At 40.7% G+C, this 25,626-nt stretch overlaps 1 protein-coding gene across 6 annotated transcripts in view; it reads left to right on the top strand.

The window, feature by feature from the left end:
- The window catches only part of tmem218 (transmembrane protein 218), a 144,991-nt gene that overhangs the window by 12,923 nt on the left and 106,442 nt on the right, over positions 1 to 25,626 (top strand). For 4 of the 6 annotated variants that reach the window (XM_069894482.1, XM_069894484.1, XM_069894485.1 and 1 more), the window contains one exon: positions 4,731 to 7,769. The exons of the other annotated variants lie outside the window; for them this stretch is intronic. In XM_069894482.1, coding sequence (XP_069750583.1) covers positions 4,731 to 4,865 — 135 coding nt within the window. In that variant the 3' untranslated portion in view covers positions 4,866 to 7,769. Of the gene's footprint in view, positions 1 to 4,730; positions 7,770 to 25,626 lie in introns of those variants that run through there. 6 annotated transcript variants of the gene reach the window in all.

Raw genomic sequence — 25,626 nt, 5'->3', positions numbered from 1 at the left:
CTCACCCCAGTCATACTCTCTTATCCACTCTCCTGTTGGGCTGAAGACTTATGTTTGAAAAAGGACAATACCATATTCAAGAACAGTTTCTTCCCACTGTTATCAGACCATTGACTGGATATCTCATTTGTAAAGTGATGCTGCTCTTGCAGTTTTTACTCAACTTTTCTCTAAAATTCTATACTCTACATTCCCTCTGGTACTTAAATATGGGTTGACTAGCCTGGATAAGATGCAAAACAAAGTATTTTACTATATCTTGGTACATGTGACAATAAGCAATTCAATTGTTTTCAGAAATTGGAGTTCAGTGTTGGCATATGATTAATGTAGCTCACTCTCAGCTTAGAGAGCATGATCAGGGATATTGCTAGGGGTATTGTACTGGGGAAAGAAGCCGATATTGGTTTATCAATTCTTCCAATGGGTTTGGAGGATTTTGCAGATGGTTTTTGTGATACTTCTGTCTTGCTTGGAGATGCTTGCTGTATGTTTCTGAGTGGAGATCAATTGGTGCTATTCAGTAGATGGTGTGCTTTTGGGTAGAGGTCTTTAAATCCTATTTTCTATTTTCCTGGTGCACTGGAGAAATTGATTAATGCAACTTCATCATTGATCTCTGCTTTCACTGGGAAGTTACTTCTGAGATATGGAAAGTGATCCATGTTTTTCAGGGCTTCACTGTGAATTTGATTGTTGGAAGTAGTGATGTGCACCAAAGCAGGTTGTAAAAAACTTGTCTTCTGATGCTTAATGTAAAGCTTGGCTTTGTGCATCAAGTGAATGAGTTGAGACATTTCTGAAGATGTATGTACATGAGCACCATTTGCACTGCCACAGAGTGAAGGGATATGGCTGCTGCAAGAATACTGAGCAATAATTGCATGTTTCCCTCCATATGATCGCAATCCAGCTAGTTACAGAAAGGGGAGTATCCCTTCAAATTCAAATAAAAGCCTGTGCTGGTATCTGTTAATAGCAGTTAATAGCTCCCTATGCAGTGGTGAAGCCACCAGATGTCACAAAGCTTCCACTTCATTTCATCTGCATGACTCTGGCTAATGAATGACGTACAGTAAACCACCCATCCCCCCCCCCCCCGTATCCGGAATTCAATCAAGCAGCAGCCTCAGGCAACCAGCAATATTTTTTTAAAAAAATGAAAATAAATAAATTTAAAAAAAGAATCAGAATACAAAAATAGATTTGAAAAATGCAAATTTAAAATTATAAAATAACACATAAACCTTTGATGAAGATGGGAGCAAATATTCAACTAGCTGAGTGTCTTGGTCGTGCCCAGCATGAATAGCTGGTTGATGCTGCTCGCCGTTGGGGTGAATGTTATTGTCTCCTTATCCCGGCTTATTAAAAGTTGTCCCAGTCAGAGGCTTTGTCTGTAAACTTGGGAGGTTAATTATCATTTTTTCGGACAGCTCCTCAAGGAGGAGGTACCTGCAGATGCAGCGATGGTTAAATGTTTTCAAAGAATGTGACTAAAAGTAAAGTAAAATGCTTTAAGGTTTATATATTCATGCGAGTGAAGTTTGCTCTGTGTAAGTACAGTAGAGTTTCTTTATGTCTTTTAAACTGTTTATTCTTAATGCAGGTGTATTAGTTAGGCCTTGTAAGAACAAGTCTCAAGCAAATGGAAAATACACTTATCTGGCCTCAAACAATCCCCATAGGTGCTGGACACCAGAGATTTTTTACTGTATTTAAGTTCTATGGAACATGAGATTCTGTGACCACTACCCATCCCTATCTCTCCCACTTTCACAATCGGACAATGAAGATGGCCTTATGCTACAGATAGCCAGTTTGTATCTGGGCAAAAGGGCAACCTGTAGCTTTTCTTGGATACACCAACCTTGCAAAACTTATGTTCATGTGAATGAAATCAAAGTTGTGGCTGAAGTATGTGACACTTCCCAATGAATTGACCTAACTGAAGCATGAACACCTCCTCCTTGAAGTCCTTGGATGGTATTTTCCCCCACTGATTGCTCTTCTTCTCATCATCATTTTTATAGTAGTTTTGCTCATTCTTCCTGTCATATGGGACTCCAATCAAAATGGCAACTAAAGAAACCTTGCATGGGGATTCTGGTTAATGCAGAAAGCTTGAGCTCCTGGTGCAGTACTTGTATCTAATCAACAGTGCTTGCATAATCTACTTGCCATGCTTACTTACAGCAGCCATTATTATTAACCAGGGAACCTCCTTTCCAATTTGATGTCATGCCACAAAAGTAGCATGCTTTGTATATCTAATTGGAAACAGCAATCAAACCAGCAAAAGGATACATTTTACAACTGTATGTATATTAATTTTGCTTTTATCAGATTTTCATATGAAAAGATTACTTTAGGTCAGTGGTTCTCAACCTTTTTCTTCCCACTCACATACCACTTTAAGTAATCCCTATGCCATTGGTGCTCTGTGATTGGTAAGGTATTGCTTAAGGTGGGATGTGAGTGAGAAGGGAAGGTTGAGACCCATTGTTACTGAAATATTTTGTTTGATAAAAATTGTCATTGGTCCATTTCCTTTGGAGTTATGAAACTGTTGCACATAGCGAGTCAATGAAAACAGTGGTTTTCAAACTTTTTCTTTCCACCCATATACCACCTTAAGCAACCCCTTACTAATTTCGGAGCACCGATGGCACAGGGAATACTTAAAGTGGTCTGTGAGTGGAAAGAAAAAGGTTGAGAACCACTGCTTTAGGCGCAATAGAATTTGAATAATTTCCCTCTTTATTCAAGTGGAGGGAAATAATAACCATATTGTGTAAAGATAGCTTGTAAATTTTGTTACATCATGAAGAGAGTTTGGTTGTTTTTCCAGACTCTTTTGTGTAGTCTTCCAAAGGCGCTATTTGCCTTGGCGAGTCTGTTGTCTATTTCGTTGTCGATCCTTGCATCTGATGAAATGGTGCAGCCGAGATAGGTAAACTGGTTGACCGTTTTGAGTTTTGTGTGCCCGATGGAGATGTGGGGGGGCTGGTAGTCATGGTGGGGAGCTGGCTGATGGAGGACCTCCGTTTTCTTCAGGCTGACTTCCAGGCCAAACATTTTGGCAGTTTCCGCAAAACAGGACATCAAGCGCTGAAGAGCTGGCTCTGAATGGGCAACTAAAGCGGCATCGTCTGCAAAGAGTAGTTCACGGACAAGTTTCTCTTGTGTCTTGGTGTGAGCTTGCAGGCGCCTCAGATTGAAGAGACTGCCATCCGTGCGGTACCGGATGTAAACAGCGTCTTCATTGTTGAGGTCTTTCATGGCTTGGTTCAGCATCATGCTGAAGAAGATTGAAAAGAGGGTTGGTGCGAGAACACAACCTTGCTTCACGCCATTGTTAATGGAGAAGGGTTCAGAGAGCTCATTGCTGTATCTGACCCGACCTTGTTGGTTTTCATGCAGTTGGATAATCATGTTGAGGAACAGAGCCGTTGTCATACCCACACTCCTGTTCGGCTCCGAATCATTGGTCCTCTACTGGCATCACCTACGGCTCCTAGAACACTTCCACCAGCATTGTCTCCGCTCCATCCTCAACATTCATTGGAGCGCTTTCATCCCTAACGTCGAAGTACTCGAGATGGCAGAGGTTGACAGCATGGAGTCCGCGCTGCTGAAGATCCAGCTGCGCTGGGTGGGTCACGTCTCCAGAATGGAGGACCATCGCCTTCCCAAGATCGTGTTATATGGCGAGCTCTCCACTGGCCACCGTGACAGAGGTGCACCAAAGAAAAGGTACAAGGACTGCCTAAAGAAATCTCTTGGTGCCTGCCACATTGACCACTGCCAGTGGGCTGATATCGCCTCAAACCGTGCAGCTTGGCGCCTCACAGTTTGGCGGGCAGCAACCTCCTTTGAAGAAGACCACAGAGCCCACCTCACTGACAAAAGGCAAAGGAGGAAAAACCCAACACCCAACCCCAACCCACCAATTTTCACCTGCAACCGCTGCAACCGTGTCTGCCTGTCCCGCATCGGACTTGTCAGCTACAAACGAGCATGCAGCTGACGTGGACATTTACCCCCTCCATAAATCTTCGTCCGCGAAGCCAAGCCAAAGAAAAGAAGAGAGTTTACATTCAGAGTTATTCTGTATTTTTTCCCAACTTTGGGGCATGTAGAATGCTAATTAAATAAACCTTTATTGTTTACTCCTTAAAGTGTGGGTTCTTTCTAGAGTAAAATTACTGCACACATTTGTCTTTTTTTTAGTAAAGTAGGATATATTCAGGTAGCTCTCATGACTGGGAGCTTATTTTTTCTCCATCCTTAGTTTAGGACACAGATCATTTGCACTGATGTTCCCATCATTCTGACTCAGAAAATTTAACTCAGCACAGACTGATAATCAAAATCTTGACCTTTGATCTGTATCTCAGGACCACACTCAGGTAAAGTTTATCTTTGGCAAAATGTTATTGGAGCATTTATGCATTGTCTGTTAGGATAAGGGTCATTAGATATTATATTCAAATGGAAATTCTTAATTTTTTTCACATGCTTAGTTCCTTAGCTATGGGATCTGGATAGAGGGAGGCATTTAGTTGCAGCTGAGGTTTTCCTGTGAAGAGAGGAAAAGACATTTGCAAGACTATCTGCTTGTTGCTTGTTAAGTTGCTTTGCTTTAACTAAATAAGCAAATTACCTGTTTGTTCTCTTGGTGCAAGAAAGTATTGAAAGTTGAATACATTCCTTCTTTTTTCTTGCAGATCATTGACGAATTCTTTATTGGCCGCTATTGTCTGCTGTGTATATTGATTGTGGGATTTCTGGCAGGCTTAATTCTACTATTTCCTCATTATATTGTGGAACATATAGAAGCAAAACCTCTTCGAAGCTTCTGAGAAGCAATCTACAGAGTCCTTGGACTCTGTGTGTGAAAGCAGGATTTGTAACTTACCTAAAAGTTTATTTTTGTGAAAACCATGGTGGTGGATATTGAAATACCTCTCAAGGAGCAGTAGACTAGCATTAATTTAAATGTCAGTTCTCGTTTTTAAAAGAAAAAAAATCCAAATGAATTGTTTGTTTTTTTAAATTTTTTTACCATTTCCCAGAGGTATGTGGTTTCTGTTGGAAAGGAAATTAAGAGATTTACTTTGAATAGAGCAGTGGAAATAAAAGGCTAGCAGTGAGAACATGTAAAAATTTGGAGAGAATGACTACAAAATTACAGAAATGTCAGCACAAAATAAGGGTACTGATGGATGATATATACTGGCACAAACATTTTTCAACCAGTCTGGTCTCCCTTTTTCCTATGAATCCATGGAGATACAAATGGTAAGTGTCCCTTCATATCAAATGGCCACTCACAATTCTTATATCTGAACAAAAATGAGCAACTGTAGATGGGTTAAAAAGACGAATCTTGTCTGTTTAACCCAGGGCCCTTGTTGCCTTTTTTTTACAGAGTTTTGCTTCCAGTCTTCGGATGATTAACAGAGACTTAATCAGAAAATATTTCATTTCTGTGTTTGAGAATACTGGAGAAATGGGAAATAACCTTTGTTTCCTTATCTGCAAATTCCAACAATCTAGATTACTGTATATATTTTATTGTATGTGTCTTAGTGTTACTGTAAACATCTTAATATTTTAATGTGTTTAACTTCTAACAAGTTTATGCTCCATGGTCCTGGAGAAACACTACCTTGTATTTACCGTGCGAGCATGGTATGAACGATAAACAAAGGTGACTTGAAATAAGATGCAGCATTTTACATTAAAATAATATCAGAATATATAAGGCATAATACACATCCTGCCTTCTCACAGTTTAACTCTAATTTACGTCTGAGACCGTACCTAAGGGATTAATCTGGTGAATCTATACAAAACCACAAAAAGGATTTCAAGCTGGAATTTTGGTCTCTACAATCATTGAGGTAATAGAAGAAAATGCACTACAGGTTTCCTATGTTGCTGCCAGGTATCTGAAAAACAAAGACTAGGAAAATTTGAGTTATTTTATTTGAATAGAGGAGGTTAAAGGGTTATTTGCTAGTTTAAAATGGTGACCGAACATCATAAAAAGCAAACAGAGGGAGATGGTTTCTATGCTCTTATATAGTGACTTCCAACATAGTGAAATATCTCAAGGCTGTTCAGGTATATGTGAGCAAAAACATTTGGCACCAAATTGTGTGATTATAGGTCAAAAATTTGATAAAAGAGGTAGGTTGTAAGAGCACCTTTAGCGGGAAGGAAGGAAACAGAAAGGTTTGGGGAGTGAATTCATGCATGAAGAGAGATGGCTTTCAAAGATGTTAAAATCAGTGTTGTAAGAAAATGAAAATAAAGGAACGTAGATATCACAAATCATTGTTGTCAGAAAATTGCAGAGAAACAGGGAATTATTTGAAAACAAGGGTGAAACCTTTAAGATTGAGGAGTTGCTCCAGGGGACAGATAAATTGTAAGAAACTTCTATGAAGATTTACCCAAAGTTGTGATTCTAAAGGTCTGATTGATTGAGATAGTAGTAACATTTAAAAATCATAGCTGAAAAATAGCAAGGGCAACTTGGTTCACTGACAGCATACAAGAAATCTCTAGATGAGCACTTGAATTGCTTAGGAATGGGGCTCTGGACCAAGGGATCGGCAATGAAATTAATGTGGAAGGGTGCCCACTGTTAGGCATGGATGAGATGGACCAAATAGCCTATTTCTATGGTGTATACACGAGGATTTAAAATGGCTCATGTGAACTGGTTGGGCAGAACAATCTTGTTCTATGTCATATTTAAAAAGCAATTCCCTTTCAGTATGTTCTGGGCAGAAGCCAGAGTTTTTTTAAATCTGATGATAAAGAATTCTGTGTGAGGCATGGCTAACTTGACAACAAAGAATCACTCTGTGGGACCAATCAACCACCCCATTTTGAAGATTTTTTACAATTAATTATTTTACATTGACTTTTTGTATATTGAGAATTTCTTTTCGATTGTAAAGACTTCATATTTTGATAACTATTTTAAATGTTAATTTTCTGTTGTGGTAATCACAGTTTTACATGACAAGAACTCAGCCAGTCAAACAGCATCTGAGGAAAGAGAACCATTCTAAGGAAGGCTTATTGGCCTTGAATGTTAATTGGTTTCTCTTTCCACTGATGCTGCTTGATGGGCATATGCGGTTTTATTTGTTTACCATTATAGCTGCTTAAAAAATGAAAATGCAGACAAATCAGTGCATTGCAAATTATTTAAATAAAAAAGCTGTTCAAACACTAAACATTTGTGAATTTGTGGAACTTGCAGTTTCCTTTCCCTGTTTGTCCATTGATGTTTGATGAAGAATTTGACACTAGGTGGCATTGCAATGCCACCTAGAGACTTAGAGTAAGAACTGTACCTGTGTAATAGTGTGCAATTATAGCAGAAAAATGGGAGAAATGGAAACAAATTTCTAAATGAAACCCATAAAGATAAATGGAGCATGAAAGAATAAAGATAAATCAAGATTTTAAAAAAATATAATGCATGTGTGGTGCTGTCATACACTACAGCAATTCTGTATAATAATTATGGCTAAATTTAATCTAGATGAGATTGATTTATTCGGCCCTATGTGATTAGATATTCTTACTATATGATTGATTCTTTTCCCTGATATGCTCTTTCCCATGAATTCTAAGAGCAAAGCAAACTTAAAAGAAAGAAGAATCAACGGAGTAGCACAATATGAAATGTAAATGTAGGAAGTGCCTAGCCACTAAGGTTTTCAAGAAAAAAAAATTGGGTTTAAAGTGTACTAATCTTGTATGTATAATTAAGTTTTTCCAGTTTTTTTCTTTTGACTGATAAAAATGTAAATGGAGTTGAATGTACAGATCAATGATATAATTAAATGAATTTAGGAATGAAAAAGATCAAGTTTTAAGATTGCTGATAAACTGGAAACAAGTGGGAGGGAATGCTATGATATCTTTTTTCTGCAGCCAGGATATAGGAAGGTGGACTGATAGCACAAAAAACCTGGTGAATTTAATGTAAGATTATGCATTTTCTAAATACAGAGACTACAAATTAGTGGAGTAATTTGTGATGGATCGAGGTGTTCTTATACATGAAACAAAAAGGTAGCATAAAGGTTCAAAAGAAAGACACAAGCCCTTTATTTACAAGGGGGTTTAAGTTTAAAAATATTTTTTAAGTGATATCAGATATTGTGAGTACTTAAGTTTTGGTTCAGTATTTTTGGACTAGCGCAGCAAGGAAACAGGCTCTTTGGCCTGCTCAGTTTGAACTGACAATCAAGCACCCATTTGTACCAATTTACACTAATTCCATTTATTTCCCCACATTCCTACCAATGCCCCTCCAGATTTTACTCCTCATCTTCATTCTAGGAGCAATTTACAGAGGTCATTTAACCTCTTAACCAGCATGTCTTTGGGATTTGGGAGGAAACCGAGCCCCTGATGGGGGAACCCACGTGGCCACTGAGAGGATGTGCAAACTCCACACTTTCTTGCAGTATTAAAGTCAGGATTAGATCCAGGTGGCTGGACCTGTGAGGCAATAGCTGTAAAGTATTGGATTGGAGAGAGAGTAACTCCACAAGAGAGTTACTGAACTAATTTGTGAGATAATAGGGTTGTCTGATTATAGTTTAGAAAACATGGGTGATCTTATTGAAACAAAATCCCAAGGGGCCATAACAAGCTAGATATTGAGATGTCTTCACCAATGGGGGGGATCTTGAATGAGGGGTAACCCAAGACAAGGGAATAGTCATTTAAATCAGTTACATGTGAATTTCTTTCTAGAATTTTTTACCCTGGAGAAATAAAGTGGCTGGATCACTAAAGATAGCTGAAGAGAAGGTAGATACATTTTTGAAATTGAAAGTGGAGAATTGAGGGGATGTGGAACTGGCACAGAAGATAATTTGACAGAGGAGATCAGATCATTGAATGATGGACCAAACTTAGGTGCCAGTCGGCCAATTTCCACAGCTATTTTCTCATGTTCTGTCACTTGGTGTTTATGGGTGTTGTGTTAGCATCAGAAGCATGTGATTACAGGACTTTATCACACAGGTTATTGTTGAGGGTTATCTGATTGAGTTTTGGATTGGTGCAACTATTTAGAAGAGAGATAATCTACAGAGATACTGTCTGGGAGCCCATTATTCCAGTACTATTAAAGAATAATGTTTTCCTGATGTCATGACCAAAGTTACTCATGCAACTAGTGCAATTAAACCAAAAAGCAAAATATTTCAGACATTGGTAAACTGAAATGAAACAATAAATACTGGAAATCCTCAACGTATCAGTCACCATCTGTGGAGAGAGATTTTAAGACCAGGCTAATTGGTCAGTGATCACATTCCTACTTGCATTTTCTTGTTTGTAGACTGACTGTTGCAACAGTTTGGCCAAAATTATAGCAATCGTCATATTTCCTATCTGTTACTTTTAGATCATCCAAACTAATCTCACTGCCCAGTAGTCTCTCCATTGAGACTATTATGCTCTGCTTTAAAAAATGTAGATTTTCTCTTTCAAGGGGGCAATATTCTCTGGCTCGACTAATACTAATGACAAGGATTTTGTGCTCTACCCACTGTGCAGAAAGAAAACTCTACTAACCTTTCCTCACTCATTTAGTGACAGCTTTAATTTAATACTCACCCATTATTGATTCTCCTACTCAAAGATGGAGTTTGATTGATGTTATCAAACACAACCTAATTTAAAATGTCATCATTAAATATCCCCTTGACCTTTTTATCTGGAACTAAATTAGATCTGACATTTTGGATATGGGGTTAGTGCAGGAAAGCAAAGAAGATAGAATGTCAGTTCTGAACATTGAATGGCAATGCAGGCTCAAGAGGTCATATGACTTTTTGCAGCCACTTCTTAAATTAAAAAGGAGAAACTTTGCATTATATTGCCACCTTTGACTGCTACTGCATGTCCCAACCCGTTTTTTTTTTAAATTTATGACACAACCACAATGGTAATGTGACCCAATTGTACACAGTGAACTCCTACAAATAGCACTGCATGAATAACAATACTGTATTTTTGGTGACATTGGTTGAAGGATAAACATTCACCAGAACAATATGGATAACTCACTTGCTTGTTGATATAGTCTATGGGATCTCTTGTATCCATGGGAGGTAGCAGGCAGGATTTTGGTTTAATATTTCAGTTGAAAGATCACATGTTTGAAGCTCACGGTCACAGCGGATGGCTAGATTTTAATACTTGAATGTCCCCAATCTGGAAGATGGCCAGGCCATCTATTTAGTTTCACAGTGGATAAATAATTTCACTTACTGAATATTGGATGAAGGTGCACCTGCCAATTGCTGGCTTTTTTTTCCCCCATAGTGAATACAGTATCTCCAATTCGATAATTCCTTGAAGAAAACTTGTCAGCTGTAGCTCAGTTGTTTGTGCATTTGCCAGGGTCAGGAGAGGGTGACCTCATTCCAGAAATGAGAGTATTTGATCTTTCCAGTTAATTATTTTTTTATGAACCACACACTCATTAAGTAATCAAATTTACTTTTTTTTTCTATTTTCATGATCATTCAGTAGTTTAATTGTCATCCACTGCCTAAATTCTATTAACACCTTGTAATTTTGGTTTGGAAACAACTGTGACACTCATCTATGCTAACCCCATTGCCCTTTATTAAGTCATATTCCTCAACACCTTTCCCTTGTAAGTACTTGTCAGAATGGCTTTTAAATGTTGTAATTATATCTGTCTCTACCACCTCCTCTGGCAGTTTGGTCCAGATAACTATCTCCACTCTGAACTTAAACTTCTTTCAGACTCCCTTACCTTGGAAAAAGCCTCTGATAACACTATCAATGTCCTTCATAAATCTTCATAAGGTCACTCCTCAGCCTCCTCTATTTTGTTGAGAATAAATCCAGCTTTTTCAATCTTTACTTTTAATTGCAGTCCTCCATTCCAGTCAAAATACTAATGTCTCCTTTCTGCACACTCTCCATTCTTACCACATGTTCCTTGTAATGGGGTGGGCAATACTCTGTGATCAAAGCTATATTTTGTATGACTGCAAGAGGAATTGCATTTGTGTCTTATGGGGGAAATATCATCCATTGGATAATATTATGTCTTCATTTAGGAAGATCTGCAAGGATAGCCTTGGGAATTGTCAGTGGTGGGAAATTTGTTGGCAGGAATTCTCAGACACAGGATCTGGTTGTGTTTGGAAATGCAAGGACTGATTATGCATGGCTTTCTGCATGGAAAATTATGTCTCATGAATTTTTTGTAGAGGTGAGCAAAATAATTGACATGCACAACAAAATTCTTCTCTGCGGCAGCTGAACAGGAAGTTGAACAAAAACGATAGAACAACTAATAATCAACTACAATAGTATACTTAATTGAGTTAATAAGAAAATAGATCATAAATATTCACAATTTCCTGTTGCAAAAGATAATTGACTGATCAATCATGCTGACACTCCCTTTCTGGTGACTGGGGAAAGTTAATGTGAATATGGGCAGAACAAGAGCAAGGATGAAATTTTGAGATTCTATAGGGAACTTTCCTTTGGTGAGATCTCACTTGAAGTACTGTGTACAGGTTTGGGCACCTTATTTGAGAAAAGACGTGCTGTCATTGGAGAGGGTTCAGAGAAGATTTACTGAATGAAACCAACAATGAAAAGGTTAGCATATGAGGAATAATTGTCAACTCTTGGACCATACTCAATGGAGTACAGAAGGACCTCATAGAGGTATTTTGAATGCTGAAAGGCCTGGACAGAGTAGATGTGGCAAAAATGCTTCCCATGGTAGGGGATTCGAGAATAACTTCAGGAAGAGCATCAATTTAAAACAGAGGCACAGAAACATTTCACTAGTTAGAGGGTTGTGATTCTGTGGCAATTGTTGCCACAGACGGCTGTGAAAGTGAGGTTGTAGGGTGTATTTAAAGCAGAGATTGACAGGTATTTGATCAAGGGTTACAGGGAGAAAGCCGGGGAGTGGGGCTGAGTGGGAGGATGGCAGAGCAGACTCGATCGGCCAATGGGCCTACTTCTGCTCCTATATCTTGTGAATAAAAAATGGATTAATGTAGGATGAGTGTAACCGCATGGCTGATGACTGAAGGTCCTTATTTTAGTGGTGCATTTCTCTGACCCCATGACTCTTCCCGAAAGGTGGGCGGAAATGGTTCCCAATAAGAAAGACAGGAGGTGAAATGAGTAGCAGGAATGAGACCCAATTAAATAATTCCCATGCAGCGAACATTTCAAGGACCTGACTGAGCCAGGAATGATCGCTGCTAATCTATGCTTATTCCTTTGCTTTGATACTTCTATTCCCTCTAGTCTCTCTTGGGCAATTCATTCTCTTACCCTCTCTCTCTTAACATCAGTTTGCAAATGTTGAGTGAAACAAAAGTCTGCAGACGCTGTGATTGTAGTAAAAACACACTGAAATGCTGGAGGAACTCAGCCGGTCTTTTCCATGTCTATAGGAGACAAAGATATATCGCTGATGTTTTGGGCCTGAGCCCTTCTTCAAAAAATAAGCCAGAAGCAGGAAATCTCAGAAAGTCTCAGAATTCAGACAATACTGGCTAGGGGAGGAATCCAGACCAACAAAAGGTGTTAATTGGATATGGTAAGAATTTATCATGTTAGTGCGAAAGGAGATGGAATGGAAAGACAAGATAGGAAAAGGCGACGGGGGTTTATTGAAAGCTAGAGAAGTCTATATTATTGCCATCCGGTTGGAGGTTGTCCAAACAGAAGATGAGATGTTCCTCCAATTTGTGGGTGGTCTCAGTTTGGCAGTGCATGAGGCCATGGATAGACATGACAGCAAGGGAATGGGAGGGGAAAATTGAAATGGGTGGCCACTAGGAGATCCACGCTATTGCTACAGGCAGAGCCGAGGAGCTCAACAAAGCGATCTCCCAGTCTGAGTCCAGTCTCTCCGATGTAGAGGGGACCACAATGGGAGCACCAGATGCAGTTGATGACCCCTGCAGATTCACAAGTGAAATGTTGCTTCCCCTGAAAGGACTATTTGGGGCTTTAAATGGTGGTGAAATAGGAGCAAGTGGAGCACCACCTTCGGTCACACAGGTGGTAGTGTTGGGGGGGGCAGGGAAACTAGTTGGTTCTATTGTCCAGAAAGAAATGAAGGGGATGATTGGTAGGGAGGGAGGAGTGGACAAGGGAGTCACGGAGGGAGCAGTCCCTGAAGAAGGAGGAGAGGGGAATATATGTCTAGTGGTGGGATCACATGATAGGTGACAGGAATGGCAGAGTTGGATGTGATTGGTGTGGAGGCTGGTGGGAGAGTAGGTGAGGACAAGAAGAATTCTTGTTGAATGTTGGGCAGAGGGAACCTTGGCAGATATGTGGGTAATGGAGTGTATGCAGGTGAGCGCTGAGTTGATGGTGGTAAAGGGAAAGCCATGTTGTTCGAAGGAGAACATTTTTCATGATCTAGCATGGAAGACCTCATCCTGTGTGTGGATGCGATGGAGATGGAGGAATTGAGAGAATGGAATGGAATCCTTACAGGGGACAAGGTGTGAAGAGGTGTAGTTGAGGTAGGTGTGGGAGTTGGTGGGTTTATAGAAGAGGACAGTCGAGAGTTTGTCTCCTGAGATTGAGACAGAGAGATCGAGGAAAGGGAGAGTGTTGCTTGAGATGGACCAAGTGAATATGAGGTTGGGTGGAAGTTGGCAGCAAACTGGATGAAGTCAACAAGCTCATCATATGTACATGAGGCAGCACCAAAGTAGACATCGACATAGCAGCAGAAGAGTTGAGGGGCATTGCCTGTGTAGACCCAACACATAGCCATCAAAAAGGCAGGCATAGCTGGGGCCCATGCAGGTAGCCATGACTACCCCTTAGATCTAGAGAAAGTGGGATGAGTCAAAGAAGAAATTATTGAGGATGAGGATAAGTTCTGCCAGCTGGAGGAGGGTGGTGGTGGAGGGGGACTGGTTGGTTCTATTGTCCAGAAAGAAATGAAGGGCTTTGAGGCCTTCAGTATGGGGGATGGAGGTAGGAATTCAATATCCATAGTAAGCATAAGGCAATTGAGTTCAGGGAACTGGAATTTGTTGTAGTGATGGAGGGCATGTAACTTGTCCTGGATGTAGGTGGGGAGGGACTTGACTGGAGGGGACAAAGCAGAGTCAAGGTAAGTGGATCACACGGACACAATCGGTCTGCCGGGACATTTGGATTTGTGGATCTTGGTTAGGAGGTAGAAATGGCTTAATGTTGAATGACTCCTTCCTCATGATTCCCTGCTTCTTTTACTACATTATCTGACCTTCTCATGAGGCCAGCTTGGCTTGCACTCAATCACGCTGAACCTCTTGTGCACTTTAACCACTTTCCACAAAAGGACAAGATCCCTAACTTTTTAAAAATGATCTGGATGTTTTCTTACTACATGGATCCTGGACTCTACATCACCTTTGTTGACCTCACCAAAGCCTTTGACACCGTGAACAGGAAAGGGCTCTGGCAAATATTAGAGCCCCTCAGATGCCCCCCGAAGTTCCTCAACATGGTTATCCAATTGCACGAAAACCAACAAGGTTGGGTCAGATACAGCAATGAGCTCTCCGAACCCTTCTCCATTGACAACAGCGTGAAGCAAGGCTGCGTTCTCGCACCAACCCTCTTTACTATCTTCTTCAGCGTGATGCTGAAACAAGCCATGAAAGACCTCAACAATGAAGACACTGTTTGCATCTGGTACCGCACGGATGGCAGTCTCTTCAATCTGAGGCGCCTGCAAGCTTACACCAAGACAAGAGCAACTTGTCTGTGAACTACTCTTTGCAGATGATGCCACTTTAGTTGCCCATTCAGAGCTAGCTCTCCGGCGCATGACGTCCTGTTTTGCGGAAACTGCCAAAATGTTTGGCCTGGAAGTCAGCCTGAAGAAAACTGAGGTCCTCCATCAGTCAGCTCCCCACCTTGACCACCAGCCCCCCCACATCTCCATCGGGCACACAGAACTCAAAACGATCAACCAGTTTACCTACCTCGGCTGCACCATTTCATCTGATGCAAGGATCGACAAAGAGATAGACAACAGACACGCCAAGGCAAATAGCGCCTTTGGAAGACTACACAAAAGAGTCTGGAAAAACAACCACCTGAAGAAACACACAAAGATCAGGGTGTACAGAGACGTTGTCATACCCACGCTCCTGTTCGGCTCCGAATCATGGGTCCTCTACTGGCATCACCTACGGCTCCTAGAACGCTTCCATCAGCGCTGTCTCTGCTCCATCCTCAACATTCATTGGAATTACTTCATTACCAGCATTGAAGTACTCGAGCTAGCAGAGTCCGCAAGCATCGAATCCATGCTGCTGAAGACCCAACTGCGCTGGGTGGGTCACGTCTCCAGAATGGAGGACCATCGCCTTCCCAAGATCGTGTTCTTTGGCGAGCTCTCCACTGGCCACCGAGACAGAGGTGCACCAAAGAAGAGGTACAAGGACTGCTCAAAGAAATCTCTTGGTGCCTACCACATTGACCACCGCCAGTGGGCTGATATCACCTCCAACCGTGCATCTTGGCGCCTCACAGCTCGGCGGGCAGCAACCTCCTTTGAAGAAGACTGCAGAGCCCACCTCACTGACAAAAGACAAAGGAGGAAAAACCCAACACCTAACCCCAACCCACCAATTTTCCCTTGCAACCGTTGCAACCGTGCCTGCCTGTCCTGCATCGGACTTGTCAGTCACCAACGAGCCTGCAGCAGACGTGGTCATACCCCTCCATAAATCTTTGTCCGCGAAGCCAAGCCAAAGAAAAAGAAGAAGAAGGATCCTGGCCAGTATGAAACTATTTCATCCCCATTTCAGCAAGGAGACAACAGAATGTGAACCCAATGTAGCAATGAAGGGATCCCACAGAGATTCTAGAGCTAAACAGCACATGCAAAACCTTGGAGTCAGAAAAGGCTGCAGATGCTGGAACCTGGAGCAAAAAACAAGTCCACTTCTCCCTCACACCAATCGTCCTCATGGGACCTACCCCTGTGACACAGGAGATCCTCCACTTGCCCTCGCATATCCTCCCTCACCACCATTCAGGGCCCCATCCAGTCCTTCCAAGGGAAGCAACATTTCACTTGTGAATCTGCAGGGGTCATCTACTACATCTGGTGCTCCCATTGTGGTCTCCTCTACATCAGAGAGACTTGGCGCAGACTGGGAGATCACATTGTTGAACACCTCGGCTCTGTCAGCAACAATAACTTGGATCTTCCAGTGACCACCCATTTCAATTCCCCATCCCATTGCTTTGCTGACATGTCTGTCCATGCACTGCCAGACTGGGACCACCTGCAAATTGGAGGAACAACATCTCATCTTCTGTCTGGGAACCCTCCAACCGGATGGCATTAACATTGATTTCTCCAATTTCCATTAAACCCAGCTCCCTCTTTTCCCTTTGTCACCTTTCACAGAACAAAATCCTCTTATCATATGTAATTAACACCTTTTGTTGTCCTGGACTCCACCCCAGCTATCCTTGTCTTTTTTCTGCTGCCTTCTTGTTCTTTGTTTCTTCCTTAAAGAAGGATGCAGGCTCAAAACATCGGTAATACTTCTTTAACTCATGGACACCGCAGGACCAGCTGAGTTCCTCCAGCATTTACATGAATTACTTTATCTTTTTTCTATAAATCATCTGATAATATTGCCCATCTTGCCACTAAGATGCTCAACTTTATTTGAGATAAAGCCCCCTGTTTACTTCCAATTTCTCCAATTTTAATGCAAATTCAATCTGTTTTCCACTGCACAGATAAATCGTGACTAGTTGAGGACTTCCAGCATATTCTGGTTTTATTTCAGACTTCCAACATTCTTCCAGCATGGCCCATTTTCCCACTTCCAGAATTGGTGGCAAATCTTTTGTCCCTTACCATAACTCCTGTTGGTCTGTCATTTCCTTTAAATATTTCATTTCTAACTTTTAAGTGCTTCCTCTAATCATACTTATTCAGTTTTGCCTTGGCAAACATTATCCTCCCATTCATTGATCATTTTCACTCCTGTGAAGGGCAATGGGACCACCTTCTGGATTAAAGACAAAAATCTCATGAGATAATTTAGATCAGTCATTCCCAAAGTGGGCAGTGCCCCCCCTCCCCACCACTGAAGACGGTGGAAAGATCCAAGGGGGTGGTGAGGAAAGAGGGGGCTGTCTGAATGTTTGTTTGTATCTTGATGACGTGGTCTGGACAGGACATGATCCACACACCAGTCAGATCAGACACCAGACTGGTGATCATCGCATTTTCACGTCTTCAAGACCTAAGGCTCCAGGTTTGTAAGCATTGCAAGTTATCTTCAATCTTGTAATGTACATTTAAATTATATTATAATTTAAATATGTTTGGGGGATCCCCACAATATTTCCTTCTGTCTTTCTGCTGTGGTTTGCTGCGATTTACATGCTTTTTAAATTTGTTTTTTCCTAGAAATGCTTTGTTTTGTCGTTCTCCTCTGTAGCGGTACACAATATATTAATTTATATATATTTGTGTAACATCAGGCAGTGTTAACTTGTATTTCATGAATGCACACGTTATACATATATAGGTGATGTGTTACTGGCTACATGTCATAGTTTTCATCTAATAGTAACTTCTAATGTTAAGCGTTAGATTTTGTATTTTCACATTGTGCTTGTATTATTGTGTGTCATGCACTTTTCCTAGTAACTGCATTGCTATTACATTTCCTTATACTTTTTCCTGCTGCATTTTGTTGTGAATGGCATGATCTTTACAGTGTTCGATTAGTTGTTGTTTTAAATTTGCAGTCGACCTAATACCAAGAAAGAGAATGTGTTTGTTGTATGCATGTGTGGGTCGGGGGGGTGGGTTAGGGATGTGTCCTGGGAGCCAAGGGGGCGGCAGCCTGAAAAAGTTTGGGAACCACAGATATAGATCAAGCAGAGGCCATGGTTATTATGCACTAACATTTGAAATGGCAGGTTTAGTAAACAAAGAAAGCAATATAATGAATGAGAGGTGTCTTAAACCATGGAGGAGCCCTTCTGCTGGTTTGTCTGTCTCTTGGCTAGGTACAGCAGTTATTAGCTGCAAAATATGTGAAAAATATTCTGCTGAGCTCTAAATTTAGCTGCAGAGTGATAAACCTCTGGTCCCCAGTCTCCCAGATTTGTTCAAAATTCCTGTTTTCATGAATTAACTATGCTAGATATTTTATAAGCCACAAAGGGGGCAAGGATCAGCTTTGTACTGCTCTGAAGTTTTCTCAAGCACAGTTTTTTTGTTCTGATTTATTGTATCATTATGGGAATCACTTCTCATTAAAAATGTCACTGCTCCTGTGTATAGCCTTAAGGCATTGCCTCAGATTGTTTAACTGAGCAACCTGTGGAATATTATTATGCTATATTATTATGTATTATTATTATGTATATTATATGTATATTATTATGTATATTATATGTATATTATTATGTATATATTATGTATATTATTATGTATATTATATTATTATGTATATTATAAAACAAAGGACTCTACATCACCTTTGTTGACCTCACCAAAGCCTTCGACACTGTGAGCAGGAAAGGGCTTTGGCAAATACTAGAGCGCCTCAGATGCCCCCCCAAGTTCCTCAACATGGTTATCCAATTGCACGAAAACCAACAAGGTCGGGTCAGATACAGCAATGAGCTCTCTGAACCCTTCTCCATTAACAATGGCGTGAAGCAAGGCTGCGTTCTCGCACCAACCCTCTTTTCAATCTTCTTCAGCATGATGCTGAACCAAGCCATGAAAGACCTCAACAATGAAGACGCTGTTTACATCTGGTACCGCACGGATGGCAGTCTTTTCAATCTGAGGCGCCTGCAAGCTCACACCAAGACACAAGAGCAACTTGTCTGTGAACTACTCTTTGCAGACGATGCTGGTTTAGTTGCCCATTCAGAGCCAGCTCTTCAGCGCTTGACGTCCTGTTTTGCGGAAACTGCCAAAATGTTTGGCCTGGAAGTCAGCCTGAAGAAAACTGAGGTCCTCCATCAGCCAGCTTCCCACCATGACTACCAGCCCCCCCACATCTCCATCGGGCACACAAAACTCAAAACGGTCAACCAGTTTACCTATCTCGGCTGCACCATTTCATCGAATGCAAGGATCGACAACGAGATAGACAACAGACTCGCTAAGGCAAATAGCGCCTTTGGAAGACTACACAAAAGAGTCTGGAAAAACAACCACCTGAAGAAACACACAAAGATCAGGGTGTACAGAGCCGTTGTCATACCCACACTCCTGTTCGGCTCCGAATCATGGGTCCTCTACCGACATCACCTACGGCTCCTAGAACGCTTCCACCAGTGTTGTCTCCACTCCAACCTCAACATTCATTGGAGCGACTTCATCCCTAACATCGAAGTATTCGAGATGGCAGAGGCCGACAGCATCGAATCCATGCTGCTGAATATCCAACTGCGCTGGGTAGGTCATGTCTCCAGAATGGAGGACCATCGCCTTCCCAAGATCGTGTTATATGGCGAGCTCTCCACTGGCCACCGTGACAGAGGTGCACCAAAGAAGAGATACAAGGACTGCCTAAAGAAATCTCTTGGTGCCTGCCACATTGACCACCGCCAGTGGGCTGATATCACCTCCAACCGTGCATCTTGGTGCCTCACAGTTCAGCGGGCAGCAACCTCCTTTGAAGAAGACCGCAGAGCCCACCTCACTGACAAAAGACAAAGGAGGAAAAACCCAACACCCAACCCCAACCAACCAATTTTCCCCTGCAACTGCTGCAACCGTGTCTGCCTGTCCCGCATCGGACTTGTCAGCCACAAACGAGCCTGCAGCTGACGTGGACATTTACCCCTCCATAAATCTTCGTCCGCGAAGCCAAGCCAAAGAAGAGAAAGAAGAAGATATTATATGTATATATTATGTATATTATTATGTATATTATATTATGTATATTGTCCAGTCTAACTCTACTGCCTCATTTACCCCACTCTGCAATGATCTTTCATTCACTATTCTCTTCCTTTATGGAACTCTCTCCATTTCCTGCTCCCAACTACTCACTTTGATCACAACTCTTCCTCAGTCAGTGAAAGGTAAAAAGTTAAAATGGAAAAAAAATTAAGTACAAATGTGGTGTAAACTCCCCTCAACCCTCCCACCCGCCCCCCCAACCCACCAACCCTCTGCTAAAGTATCGAAGAAAAGAAAGAGAGAAAAAAGTTAGAATGTCAAAAAGAAATGCGTCTCAATTCAAATAATATTGGAACTGGGGGTTACCAACAGGATGGGCTTTTAGAGACTCCTTCAAATTTTCAAACCAACATAATGTAAATATGGGCTCCATTTAAAAAAAAGATAGATTATGTAATTTTCTCAAGCGGAATACAAGAATGCAATTCAGTATGCCATCTCTCCATCCCTAAGTCTGTATCTAATTTCCAAGTAATGGCTAAGCACTTCCTAGAAACAGTTAAAACTAATTGTAAAAATTCAGTTTGATACATAGTTAATCGTAATTTAGGTCTAACCACTTTAATATTATCCAACAAAAATAACATCGGATCCTAATATTTTCTCCAAAAATTTTTTTTTACCTCTATCCAAAAAGGTTTTTACTCTAGGACAATCCCAAGTAGAATGGAAAGATGAATGGACTTCCTGATCACATCTAAAGCATAAAGTTGGGTTCAACTTTATAAATTTTGAGAAGTTAAATATAATTGATGTAGAAAATTATATTGAACCACTCTATACCTAACATTAATCATTTTCATCATATTTTCCTTACATAATTGCATCCAGTCATTTTCATCTATTCATATTTTTAAATCAACCTCCCATCTTAAACTTGATTTATGAATTTCTAACTTAGGAGCTGCTTTTTTTGAATTAATTTATACCACCCTTACATATCAATAATTTCCATTCATTCTGTCTAGGTAGTATCAAATTATGACCTAACTTACCAACTAAGAAAACCTTAACTTGATAATAACAAAAAAAAATTATTTGAGGCATAATTTTTCCTTCATTCATTGAAAAGTAATAAATTTACCAGCTTCTATTTTCTTAATCCCCATTCGATTCTAAATCCTCAAAAAAATGATTATCCATAGAAAAAGATATAAAGGCATTTTTAGAGAAAGGTACTTACGAATTTTGAGTGCATCCCGATATTTCCAGACTCCTGTTTGGCATTGCCATAACCTTTTGTAGAAAACTCTTCTCTACTTGGTCCTTTGATTCTTTTAATTTCAACAGTGAACGTATTTCAAAAGTAACACTCTGACTGCATTGGGATGTGAATGCATTATGTAATTACATATATCTTTTTCACTCATGCCTGTGGTTGTAGCTGAGGTTACAACCTGTTCAGAACTGGTTCAGATCACTCAAAACTGCTGGGTGATCTACCTAATACAAGAATTACTTTTAAGAATGGGTTGCTACAGTGACAACATTGGTTAATTAAAGAAACTTGACTGCCATAGTGAGGTATCAAGTAAATTGTTGAACATGATGTGCTTTGAGAACATATGATGTATGGCACAAGATAAAAGGCAATTAAAATACAACTGGAGAAATCAGAAAATTATGCTGATAAGCTGCAATAAAATACAATAGGAAGAGGTCCATGCAAAGTATCAATCCCAACACAGACCAGTTAGTTTGAGTGGAAAATAAAAACAAAGAATGCTGGAAACAGTCAGCAGGCCAGGCAGGATCTGTGGAAAGAGTTGAAGGACTCTTTAAATTAATGCAATATTTTGGTGGTAAAGGTTCACTGCAGAAAATAAATAGGTAAAAAAGACAAAAGTTTAAAATTGGTGCCCCCCCCCCCCCCCCACCATGGTGGCTAGTTCATCAACCGCACAACATGCAATCTCAAGCAACTGGATAGTTCACTTATTCAGCGTCTACCAATGCCTATAGGTGCCAGACACCAGGGGTTTTACTGTATATAAGCCATCTCTTGGATGAAGTGGAGATTCTGGATGAAAATGGAAACAGCAAAGGATACCCAACAGTTGTGGCAGCGACTAAATGTCATAACATTTAGAATGTAACATACATGAAATTCTTTAACTTTGTCTACCGTCAGGAAGATGGAGAGTTGCCACTTTATCCAGCGCCCCTCTCAGATATGAGGTCCCAGTGAGGCTGTGTAATTATGAGGTAACAACTACTAAACCACCAGGCCATGAGGTGGAAAATCTTGGGGTAAAAAGTTCACTTTTTGAATAAGTGCATGGAAACTGACCCTAGTTCCTTTTCCCAGCCAGCAGGGCAACACAATCTAACTGCAAGTGAGAGAATACCAGGTGGCAAATCAACCTAATCTACTGTACTGAACCTAATGATGCTTTGTTATTGGAAAGAGATTGACATATATATGGGAGCTCCCATTATCAGTTACTAGAAATAAATTGTGGTTACTATTTATATTGGTGGGAGGAGTGGGGTCAGGAATGGTGGTTGCTGCAGGCAGAGTGATTTGGACAAAGGGAAAAAACACAAATAAATCTATCACAGGAACTAAATAGCATTTAGTCTAAAGAATGAAAACAGAAAACTCCTATCTATGGATTTTCAAGTTACTTCGTTCTACAGATTCCTCACGAGTGTTTCCAATTTGACAAAATAAAACTATAACAGGGTATTTTTCAGCCCAGTGCTTTCTAGTTATTGAAATCATTTTGTAGTCCTGATTATAGTTCAGGAGGCCAGCAGTGAATATGTGCACATTGAAGCTCTCAAAATAATGTCAGAACAAGATGAGCAGTTTTCGTGATATTGACCCAAAGACCAAATATTGGTTTGATTCATCTTCAAACTGCTGGTTTTCCATTTAAGAGGACAGACAGAAAGATGAAGCCATGCCAGTGTAGTACTTCCTCAGTTCAATACATAGAAGCAGGAGTAGGCCATGTGACCCCTTGTACCTGCTCCTCTATTCGGTAAGAGTGCAGCTGACCTTTTCAGAATCATTTTCCGGCACTAACCAGCGTGGATACCCTTAATATGCAGTAAAATCTGTTATCCATAATTCAAGCAATCAGCTGTCTCAAACAGCTGCAGAAAATAAATAAGTAAAAAAGACAAAAGATTAAAATTGGAGGCCCCCCCCCCACGGTGGCTAGTTCATCAACCGCACAACATGCAATCTCAAGCAACTGGATAGTTCACTTATTCGGCGTCTACCAATGCCGATAGGTGCCAGACACCAGGGGTTTTACTGTATATAAGCCATCTCTTGGGTGAAGTGGAGATTCTGGATGAAAATGGAAACAGCAAAGGATATCCGATAGCTGTGGCAGCGACTAAATGTCATAACCTACCACAAAACCAAATCTGGTGCAGTAGCAGATCGAAAAGCTTCACTCCCAGAAGAACTCAATGCCTTCCATACCACAGTATTTGACCACAGTAACAGGGAAGAACTACCTCTCTGCACTCCCACATCCCTTGATGATCCAATCCTGTCTGTATCTGAGGATAACGTGCATGCTGCCTTCAGGAAGTGTAAATCCAGGGAAAGCATCTGGCCTGGATGGAGTACCTGGTCAAGTATTAAAAATATGTGCTGACCAACTTACTATTGTATTCATGGATATCTTCAAAGTCTCATTCCTGCAAAGCATGGCATTGTTATGAGCCCAGAGGTCTCCAAAACCCAGCAGTATTTGAAATTCACCAAGATGATGGTTACTTAAACAAAAGTTGCTTTTAATTTTCTTTAAACATAATAACAGCATTAAACTTTAACTTATTGCTATTAATTTAACTTACCCCCTTCTAATTCTAAGCGCATGTATTTGTAATGTGTACATGTCCAGGCAAGTTCTTTGTTTCACAGTCCAATCATTCACTTCTCACTTCTCCAAGTTCACTGGTATCAGGCAATTCTTATACTGTGCACAGAATTTAACATTTACGAATCTTCACCAGGCTCTGGTGCTTAAAGTTAAATGGATACCACTCAGGAAGCTTCTTGTTGGTTTCAGAGAGATATTTGTTGCTCATTGGACACACACAAACTGATTTCCTCCAATCAGTCACTTCAGTATCTTGTCGAAGAAACTTGCCCCATCATGGGTTTTTCAAATGATAACCTCTTCTTCCAGGTCACCACAGAGTTCCTCTTGTTTTCCTTATTTCAGGAGAAACACTCTACCCAGCCATTTCCTCTTGTAAGGATTACAAGGGTTTTGAACAGGCTGAACTCAGAACTCACAACTCATCTTCCAAATGGGGTCTTTCAACAAGCCTACCAGCTTGCCATTTTGCACCCTCAACTGCTACTGTAGAATTAACTTTTCTCTCTCTCTCTCTCTCTCTCTCTCTCTCTCTCTCTCTCTCTCTCTCTCTGAGAGAAGAATCCTGTTTTTTTTTTCTCTCTCTGCTTGTAAAAACCAAATGACCTCTCCCAAGGCTTCAAACCCAATCTTTGAAAGATCTAATCAGTACTTGAGCCTGGACTCTGTTCCAATTTCACCTCCTTTTGAAGTTCTTTCCAAAGGAGTTCCACTGTCTCTGCAAAATCAACTGGAGCCTCAACGACCAGCTTTAGCAAAGCTCTTGCATTTTAAATGAGATGTCTTTTGTGAAGTGTTACTCTGCGAACTATAACCGACACTAACCACACAATTTATCTCTTTTAAAGACATATTTATCCAATAACCATTCTAATATCCCCCGTAACAGTACTACCTGTTTTCAACCAGGCGTCAATCATACTGGTGCCCAAGAAGAGTGTAGTAACCTGCCTCACTGGTATCAGGCAATTCTTATACTGTGCACAGAATTTAACATTTACGAATCTTCACCAGGCTCTGGTGCTTAAAGTTAAATGGATACCACTCGATGAGTACCATTTACATCAGCAGTGATGGCGTGTTTTGAAAGGCTGATGTTGAAGAGCACCTGCTCCTGTCCGAGTTTACCTATCACAGCAACAGGTCTACGGTGGATGCCATCTCATTGGCTCTACACAATGCCCTGGAACACCTGAAAAACAAAGATACATTCATCATGATGCTCTTTATTCACAACAGTTTGGCATTTAACACCATCATCCCCTCAAAACTGATCAGCAAACTCCAAGACATGGGATTCAACATCTGTGTAATTGGATCCTGGATTTTCTCAGCACCAGACCACAGTGACAATTAGTAAGAACATCTCCTCCACAATCTCCATCAGTATGGGAGCACCACAGGGCTGCAATCCTAGACCCCCACTCTACTTGGTAAGTCAATAACACTATCCACAAATGTTCCCATTATATCACATCATAGTGGGTTGTATTAAGAAAGGTGAGGAGTCAGGATAAAGATTGAAAGCTTAGCTGAATGGTGCACCAACAACAACCTTGCACTCAATGTCATCAAACTAAGGAGCTGATTGTTGACTTGAGGAAGGGAAACTCAGAGGTTTACAGTCCAGTGATCATTGAGGGATCAGAGGTGGAAAGAGTGAGGAAAGTTCTATCTTGGAGGATCTTTCCTGGACCCAACACACTAATGGCATCGTGAAGAAAGTATGTCAGC

Source organism: Narcine bancroftii, chromosome 8 (assembly GCF_036971445.1).
Source record: "Narcine bancroftii isolate sNarBan1 chromosome 8, sNarBan1.hap1, whole genome shotgun sequence".
Taxonomy (NCBI): domain Eukaryota; kingdom Metazoa; phylum Chordata; class Chondrichthyes; order Torpediniformes; family Narcinidae; genus Narcine; species Narcine bancroftii.
This window is presented reverse-complemented; position numbering and strand designations above follow the sequence as displayed.